The sequence below is a fragment of the Chrysochloris asiatica genome, unplaced genomic scaffold, assembly GCF_000296735.1.
Source record: "Chrysochloris asiatica unplaced genomic scaffold, ChrAsi1.0 scaffold00029, whole genome shotgun sequence".
Lineage (NCBI taxonomy): Eukaryota > Metazoa > Chordata > Mammalia > Afrosoricida > Chrysochloridae > Chrysochloris > Chrysochloris asiatica.
The window spans coordinates 967,852-977,851 of record NW_006408547.1 but is presented as its reverse complement, the minus strand read 5'-3'; the positions used below and the strand labels follow the sequence as shown (position 1 = coordinate 977,851).

At 36.8% G+C, this 10,000-nt stretch overlaps 1 protein-coding gene across 1 annotated transcript in view; it reads right to left on the bottom strand.

Moving 5' to 3' along the window:
- The window catches only part of PCCA (propionyl CoA carboxylase, alpha polypeptide), a 605,786-nt gene that overhangs the window by 344,362 nt on the left and 251,424 nt on the right, over positions 1-10,000 (bottom strand). Inside the window, exon 10 of the mRNA XM_006846664.1 lies at positions 6,243-6,345. Within this exon, the coding sequence (XP_006846727.1) occupies positions 6,243-6,345 (103 nt within the window). The remainder of the gene's footprint in view (positions 1-6,242; positions 6,346-10,000) is intronic.

Genomic DNA, 10,000 nt, shown 5'->3' with positions numbered 1-10,000 from the left:
ACAAGAATATTTAAGAAACTTAGTAAGCAAATTTTGTATGTTGCTGATGTCACTGTTAGGTGCCATCAAGTCAGTATTGACTCAGAGCAACCCTATGTACACCAGAAGGATACACTTTCCGGTCATGCCCATTGCTGCTGCCACTGTGCCAATCCACCTAATTGGGTTTTATCTGACCCTCCATTTTATCAAGCATGATATCCTTCTCCACGGACTGGCTCCTCCTGACAATATATTCAAAATATGAGAGAAGAAGTCTGGCCACCTGGCTTCCAAGGAGCATTCTGGCTGTACTTCTTCCAACACAGATTTGTTTATTTTTTAGGCAGCCCATGATACTTTCAAGATTCTCCTCCAACACCATAAATTAAATGTATGAATTCTTATACGATCTTCCTTATTCACTGTCCAACTTTCACATGCATATGAGGCTAATGAAAATGCCATGTTGTTGTTGTTAGGTGCCATCAAGTCGATACTGACTCATAGCGACACTATGCACAACAGAACAAAACACTGCCCGATCCTGGGCCAAGCTCACAGTTGTTGCCATGCTTCTTGGGTCATATGCACCTTAGTCCTCAAACTGGTATAGGGCAGCAGGTTGGCCTAATGTAATATGTTCTAAGTTTTCTTGATTGCTGCTTCTACGAATGTTGATGGCTGATCTGAGCATACTAAAGTCTTTGACAGCTTCAATCTTTTTTCCATTTATCTTGATGTTATTTTTGGTCCAGTGCTGAGGATTTTTGTTTTCTTTACATTGACATGCAACCCAGACTGACGGCTGAGGTCTTTGATCTTCATCAGTAAATACTTTAAGTCTTCTTCACTTTCAACAAGCAAGGTTGAATCACCTGCATGTCAGAGGTTGCTAATAATCTTCCTCCAATCCTGGTGCCACGTTTTTCATATGGTCCAACTTCTCACATTATGTGCTCAGCAGACCGATGGAATAAGCATGGTGAAAGAATACAATCATGGCACACACCTTTCCTAATTTTAAACAATTCAGTGTTCCCTTGCTTTATTCAAACAATTGCCTCTTGGTCTATGTACAGTTTCCTCATGAGCACAATTAAGCATTCCAGAATATTCGTTGTCAGCAATGATGTCCTTAGTTTACTATGACATATACAATCAAAAACTTTTGCATAGTCAATACAGCACAGGTACACATCTTTCTGGTATTCCCTTCTTTCAGCCAAGATCCATCTGATGTCAGCAATGATATCCCTTGTTCCACACCCTTCTCAGAATCCGGTTTGAACCTCTACCAGGTCACTGTCAATGTACTGTTGCAGTCATTTTCATATTTAGCAAAATTCTACTTGTATGCAATGTTAATGATATTGTCCAATGATTACCCCATTTTGCTGAGTCACTTTTGTTTGGAATGGCCACAAATATGGAGCTCTCCCAATCAGTTGGCTGGGTAGATGTCTTCCGATTTTTTTTTGGCATAGGTTGAGTGAGTGCCTCCAGTGCCACATTAGTTTGTTGAAATACTTCAATTTGTATTCCGACAATTTCTGGTGTGTTGTTCTTTGCTAATGCCTTCAACATACCTTGTACTTCTTCCTTCAGTACCACTGGGTCTTGATCATATGCTACATCTTGAAGTGGTTGAACATCGACCATTTCTTTTTGGAACACTGACTCTATGCATTCCTTTCATCTTCTTTTGATGCTTACTCCATTATTCAATACTGTGCACACAGAATCCTTCAATATTACAAATTGAAGATTGATTTTTTTCCTTTAGTTCCCTCAGCTTGAGAAATGCTGAGCATGTTCTTTCCTTTTGGTTTTCCAACTCTGGTTCTTTGCACATTTTGTCATAATATTTGACTTTGTCTTCTAGAGCTGTCCTTTGAAAATTTCTATTTAGCTCTTTTGCCTCCTTCATTTCTTCCATTTGCTTTAGCATCTCTACACTGGAGAGCTAGTTTCAGAGTTTCTTCTGACATCCATTTAGGTCTTTTCCTTCTTTGTTGTCTTCTTAATGACCTTTCACTTTTCTCCTGTATCATGTCCCTGATGTCATCACACAACTCTTCTGGTCTACGGTCTTTAATGGCTAATGCATCAAGTCTGTTCTTCAGATGATCTCTAAATTCAGGTGGGATTATGTAAAAGGTCATATTTTGACTCCTGTGGACTTATTTTAATTTTATTCAGCTTCAGCATGAATTTGCATAAGAGCAATTGATAGTCTCTTCCACATTTTGTCTCTGGCCTTGTTTTGGCTGATGATATGGAGCTTTTCTACCATGTTTCCACAGATATAGTCAATTTGATTTCTGTGTGTTCCAACTGGTGAGGTCCAGTTGTTTTAAAAAAAGTATTTGAAATAAGGATGTCACTGGTTTTGCAAAATTCTATCATGTGATCTCCAATATTGTTTCCATCTCCAAGGCTTTATTTTCCAATAACTGATCCTTCTTCTTTGTTTCAAATCTTTGCATTCCAATTGCCAGTACATCTTACAATCAATACATCTTGATTACATGTTTGATCAATTTCAGACTAAAGAAGTTGATAGAACTCTTCGATTTTATTATCACTGGCTTTAGTGATTGGTGCATATATTTGAATAAGAGTTGTATTAATTAGTTTTCTTTGTAGGCATATGAATATTATCCTATCACAGCCAGCGTTGTACTTCAAAACAAACCTTGAATGGTGAATGTGACGCCATGACTTTTCAACTTGTCCTTCCCTGCATGTCAGATTCAAAGTGACTAATACTAGTCCATTTCAGCTACTGATGCCTAGGATATTGATGTTTATACATTCCACTTCCAATTTTCTAGATTCACACTTTTTACAGTTTATGTTCTGAACATGAATGGATGTTAACAGTTGTTTCTCTTCATTTTAAGTTGGGCCCCATCAGAAAATGAAAGTCCTGAAGGCTTTACTCCATTCACATCGTCACAGTCAATATACTTTGATGAGGCAAATTTTCCCCAGCCGTATTTTACTTTGAGTGTATTCCAACACGAGGGGCTAAGTTTTCAGCACTATGTAGTGGCAGTGGTATGCCGTGGAGTCAGTTCCAACTCATAGCAATCCTGCATAGGGTTTCTGAAGCTGTAAATCATTATGGGAGCAGATTAAGCTTCATCTTTGTCCCATGGAATGGCTGTCGGTTTCAAACTGCTGACCTTGAGATTAGCAGCCCGACTTGTAACCACTATGCTACTGACAATATTCTGCTAGCTTGTCATTGTGTTTCAATATTCAATAATAGGGTGCTGACAGTGCTCCCCTGCTATTCAGAAAGTTTTTCAGTGACTAAATATTCAGAAGTAGTCCGTATATCCTTCTTCCTACTCTAAGCCTAGAAGCTCAGCTGAAACCTGTCCATCATGGTGACACTGCTGATATTGAAAATACTAGTGGCATAACTTCCAGAATCACAGCAACATCCAAGCCACCACAGTACGACAATCTGGTAGACAGTTTGTATTCTGTCAGTTCCTGAAGTCTTGTTTTACACCAATGCCTTTAGTACCTTAGACATCTTCCTTAAGTACCATTAGTTTGTTTGTTTGTTGTAAATTGAGTGAAGGTTTACAGACAAGATCATCAGTGTTCAACAAATCATAACGTTGTTTCAACTCAGTGACTAAATTCCCTCCATGAAACAACAGTTATCCCACTTTCTCCCTTTGGTTCCTATTTCCATTCCGCCCACATTCCCATCCCTTCTCAACTTTGTCCTTATGCAAATGTTGCCCTTTTGATACTGAAAGATTAACCATTCCATGCTGAGCATACTTTACTAGTGATGCTCTCTCTCCTATATACTTATCCCTACTGCTTGGCTGAAAATGGAGCCACGAGGTTGGTCCTTTCTAGACCTGAAGGGTGATCGAGGGCCATTATCTCAGGTTCCCCCATTCTTTTTTATCTCAAAAATGATGGGGCTTAAAACACATCCAACAATGAATTAACATAACAAAGAATATGCTATTTGCAATTGGGACTGTATCCAGAGGTATAGAGGTTAGTATTACATATACATAGAACATATATTTTGGGAGAAGCCAGGAAGGTGAGACTTCGTTTCTCATAGTTTGGACATATTATCATGAGGGATGAGCAATCCCTTGATAAGGACATCAAGCTTGGAAAAACAGAGGGCTAGTGATTAAAAAAAAAAAAACCAACAAGAGGTATTAACCCAGTAGCAGCAATAATTGAGGATAGCAAGAATGGGACAGTGTTTCATTACATTATTCATAGAGATGCTAATGAGTAAAAACCTGCTTGATTGCACAAGAACAAGTAATGAACTGGTTAAGTGCCAGTATAGTTTGGAATCGACTCAAAGGCATTGGGTTTGGGTAAATGATGACTTTAAGGATCCCTGGTAGTACAACTATTAAGCACAGGTGGTAACTGAAAGGTCAGTGGTTCAAATCCACCCAGGCAGCAGCTTCACAGGAGAAAAGATCTGAAAATCTGTTCCTATAAAGATTGTTGTTAAGTGCCATCGAGTCAGGTCCAACTCTTAGCAACCCTGTATAAAGTTTCCAAGGTGCGGTTGGTGAGTTTGAACTGCTGACCTTGTGGTTCAAACTGACCATGCAGTCCAGTGCTTATCCTAGAGTACCACAGAACCCTATAGAGCTGCTGTATTTTATCATATTGAGTTTCTATGAGTCGAAAATTGACTTGATGACACCTATAACACTAAGTTATAACTATGTGACTCCCTTTTATAGAAAAACATAGATTTGTTGAATAAATATATTTATGACAGTCCTTTCCTCCCAATTATAAGCTGGATGATTAAAGGTCAGATAATATATCAATCTGGAGGTCTTTGTTCCAGAAAAACTGTTCCTGAGGGGCCATACACAAGATGTCTCTTTCATCATTCATGTGTGAACCAAGCTGGACACAGAAATCTTGGTTTTGGTATCAGGTTGGGTGTATTATATATGTAGAAGGACTGTGATACCTAATATTTAAAGATGGTTCCCAGGCAAGATAAATCCTGATATTGATATTATTTTTACCTAGTTTGGCCTAGCATTTACAAAATGCAACAAAAATGATTATGTAACACTTCTGAGCCTATTCCTTAAAAAAAAAAAGCAGAACAGAGAAGTGCTTTAGGATTTGTTTACTTTTATTTTGTTTATACATATATGTTAACTGCCGTAGAGTCGATTCTGACCCATAGTGACCCTGTATAGAGTTTCCAATGAGAAACTGGTCAGCTAGAACCAACGACCTTGTAGTTCAAGTGACTTTGCAGTCTGACGCATTAGCCCACAGCGATACACCAGGACTTCTTGTGTGTGTGTGTGTGTGTGTGTGTACACCACATTTTGTTTATCCATTCATCTGTTGACAATGAGCAGCTTCCATTCTTTGGCTTTTGTAAATAGTAGTGCTAGGAACACTGGTGTACAGTTGGTGTGATGTAGTCAGATTACTACTTTCAAATCTGTTTCCTGAGCAATTTTTTAAGCAATCTTTCTTTTACAACTAAAATACAATTTTAACAACTTCAAAAGAAAGAGGCAGGGCAGCTTACTAACTGCATATTGTGGAAAGCCTAACCAAACACGTAACACAACCCTTATAGAAATGTAGAAGTCTCTACAGAGTGAGAGAGAGAGGCACAGTTGCCCCAGTGTCTCATCCAAGACCAGTCTTCAAGCCAATCCTCCAAGGAAACTAAAACGTGAGAGCCATCTTGGACATTCCTCACCATACTCTGACATGACTACTGTCCCAGATGACACACATAGAACAAAATAAGTGCCCGGAAAGCCCAGCTTTGTTATAAACTTAAATAGAGTAAGAGTGTTTCAATCATCTCTGTACAACCATTCCTAGCAGAATATCTAACAAACATCTGGTGACCTGAAATTACTTAAGTCCAGATCAGGCATTCATCTTTTAAAATGCTGGAAAGGTCTGAATAAATTTCTAACCAGAATATATTTAGATTGGTCAGGTATCTTTGAACTGCTTCATTTGGAGCTTTATTTTACTATCATTTCAAATCCATATCAACATCCTGGCACTTTTAACAGAACCTATATCAGATTCTGAAGGTAAGAAATAAATTTATGAGCATTACTTATTTTTTATTTATTCAGATATATGGAGCAATTCACAAGCATTTTTAATGGATTAAAGGATATATTTCCAATAGGATTTAATTATAAAAATTTAAAGACATAATAAAAATTAGAAAGCATCTGAAAATGTACCTGGATTTCTATATGACGAGGGTTATCAATAAATTTTTCTATTAGTAGTCTATCATCGCCAAAACTAGAAGCAGCTTCCTGAGATGAAAATCTAAAGCCATCCCTAAAATAAAAAAAAAAATAAAAAATTCATACTAACAAAATAAATATAATCCATTAAAAAATGCAGTTAAATATTTATTTTGACTTACTTCTGAACAAAGACGACAAAAAGTATCAACAATTTAATTAAAGTAACTTTGGTTCAACTACAACTCTCCCACTCATTAGCTCTGTGGCCTTGGTTGAATCATTTAACTTCCCAGATTCTAGATTTTTCTATCTATAAACAGGAATAACAATACTAATTTAACTAACTTGTAAATATGAGATATTTTTAAGCCCATCAGATAAAACTTATAAAACCAGTTTTATTTCTTCGACTCCTATTGTTGTTGTTATAAGGCATAGTCAGTTCTGACTCATAGTGACCCTGTATTGTTGGTCTTCCTGCTGCTAAGTGGTGTCAAAGCGTTTCCAACTCTATAGGGTTTTCAAGGCGACGCTAGTGGGTTTGAACTTTCACCTTGTGGCTCGCAGTGGGTTTTTTAAATCTTTGAAGAAGCAGAAAGCCTCATCTTCAACTCCTATACTACTATCAATCAATAATTACACTACATAATTAATGAATAAAGATTCCTGGTATGTTGCTTTATTTACGGTAAACACTGGACAGCAAGGTCAGTTTGAACCATAAGGCTTCCAATTAAAACCCACAGCCACTCCTCAGAAATCCTATACAGGATTGCAATGAGTCGGACAGACTCAATGGGACTCAACAACAATTAATAATTAAAATTAGTACTCGATAATAATATTAATTATACATATGTATATATAGGAGCTCTGGTAGCACAGTGGTTATGAATTGGGCTGCAAACCTTAAGGTCAGCAGTTTGAAACTACCAGCCGCTCTGCGGAAGAAAGATGAGGCATTCTGCTCCCGTAAAGATTTACAGCCTCGGAAACCCTGTACAGGGTCGCTATGGGTCGGAACTGGCTCGATGGCACTTAACAATAACAACATATGTATATGTGTGTATATATATAACTTAGAATTCAGAAGACACAAACAAAACTGTAAAGGCTTAAGCAAACGCCCAAGTAAAGCAGAAATACAGCAAATATACTCGTGAAGGCTTGAAATACATTATGAAGATTTTAAAAAACATTTTTTGATACTTAAAACGCAATTCTCTCCCATACAGGACACAGATCATTATTGCTTATCCATTCAAATTACTTGAAATTAATACATTTTTAAATTTTTGTTAAAATATTTTAAATCAAACTAAGAATGATTACATTATATATTATATAATCAGAAGCCCTGGTAGCACTGTAGAAGGACAAGAATTGGACTGCTAACTGCGAAGATATTCATTCAAATGCAGCAGCTTCTCTGTAGGAGAAAGGGTTTCTGCTCCCATAGAGCTTACAGCTCCAGAAACCCTATACAGTGTCACTGATGAGTCAAATCAGCTGACTGACAGTGGGTACACAGAATTTTATTACTAAGGAATAGTTTAAATCATTATTATTAAAATTTGTTCATTAAATTCTTAAGATATGAAATGCATTTATATCATCAGTACATTAAAAACTCAAATTTGCTTGTATAAAATGAATTGAATATTATTTTCTATTCAATGAGAATATAGAATATATACTGTTTACATATAATGGTTTCCTAATGGTAGCATAGTGGTTACGAATCGGGCTGCTATCCTCAGGGTCAGCACTTAGAAACTACCAGCCGCTCCGTTGGAGAAAGATGAGGCTTTCTGCTCCCAGAAGGATTTACAGCCTTGGAAATCCTGTACAGGGTCACTATGAGTCGGAACTGACTCCACAGCACATAACAACAACAATCCTCAGATTAAATCCTGTGTGTAAGGGAGAATAGCAAAACCAAATCTTCCAATCCTTTCATTGGATTTTAGTTTTCTTTATGGTGAGGTGTAATCTATACTGAAGGCTTTAGTCTCCAATCTTCATCAGAATTTCAAGTTCTCTTCGCTTTCAGCAAATAAGGTTTTGTCATCTGCTTATCTCAGGTAGTTAATGAGTCCTCCTTGTATTATTTACTCAGGATACAGATGGAATAAAAATGATGAAAAGATACAACACTGATACAGCATAATTTTAATATTAGAAATAACCACCTGTTTATTTTGTGCTTGAAACATACAACGCTGCAAGTAAGCACTGACTGCTGTTAGTCCGTTCTGACTCACGGAACACTCCTTAGAACATAACAAAGCACTACCAAGCCCTGCTCCATCCTTACAATCACTCTGTTGGAGCCTACTCTTGTTCCCACTGTTGTCAATCCATCTGGTTTTTTCATTGACCATCCATTTTTTGTTCACTGTCTACCAAGCATGACGTTCTTCTGCAGGGAATGGTCCCTCCTGATAATATGTCCAAAGTACCTGAGACAAAGTCAGGCTACCCTCACCCGCACACAGCACTCCAGCCAGATTTATATATTCTTCTGACAGTCCATGGTACTTTCAATATTCTTCCCCAACTCCATAATTCACAGGCATCAATTCTTCTCTGGTCTTCCGTATTTATTATTCAGCTTTCATATGTATATGAGGCAACTGAAAATACCCTAACTTTGATCACGTGCACCTTAATCCTAAAAGTGTTATCTTTACTATTTGACACTTTAAAGAGTTTTTTTTCAGCAGATTTATCAATACAATGTCATTTGATTTCAAGACTACTGCTTCCATGGGCATTGATTGGGGATTCAAATAAAATGAAATACTTCACAACTTCAATATTTTCTCCATTGTGGCTTATTAAGACCGTTTTGTAAGGATTTCTGTTTTATGTTGAGGTGAAATCATACTGAAGACTTTAGTTTCTGATCTTCATCAGAATTTCAAGTCCTCTTCACTTTCAGCAAGCAAGGTTGTGTCAGCTGCATATCACAGGTAGTTAATGAGTAAATAAACATTATTTTAATAATATTTAAATAAGTATTGCTTACTCAGGATATGGATTGAATAAGTATGATGAAAAGATATCCTGACCCACTATAACTGTAAGCTATACAGTATCCCTTACTCTGTTTGGAAAACTGGCTCTTAGTCTATTATTAGGTACCACATGAGCACAATTAAGTTTTCTGGAATTCTCATTCGTCACAATGCTGTCCATAATTTGTTATGATCCACACAAATGAATCACAGTAAAAAAAAAAACACAGATAAAAATCTTTCTGGAATTCTTTGCTTTCAACCAAGATTCATGTGACATCAGCAATGATATCCCCTAATTCCATGTCTTCTGAACCCAGCTTGAATTTTTAAGAGTTCTTGGACAATGTACTGCTGCAACCATTTTTAAGTTATCTTCAGCAAAATATTACTATCATTCAATATGAGGAATATTGTTTGATAATTTCCAAATTCTGTTGGATCACCTTTTTTTGGAATAAGCACAATTATCACTCTCTTCCAATTATAGCTGACCATTTCTTGGTCTACCAAATTTCATGGTGTAGGTAAGTGTGTGTTTCCAGCATTGCATTCATTTGTTGAAATATCTCAATTAGTATTTCATCAATTCCTGCAGTGTGGATTTTTTCCTTTAATATCATTAGTTCTTAATCATATGCTACTTCCCTAAAATGGTTAAACATCAACCAATTCTTTTTGGTGCAGTGACTTGGCTCAGTCCTTCCATATTAATTTTTTTTTTTT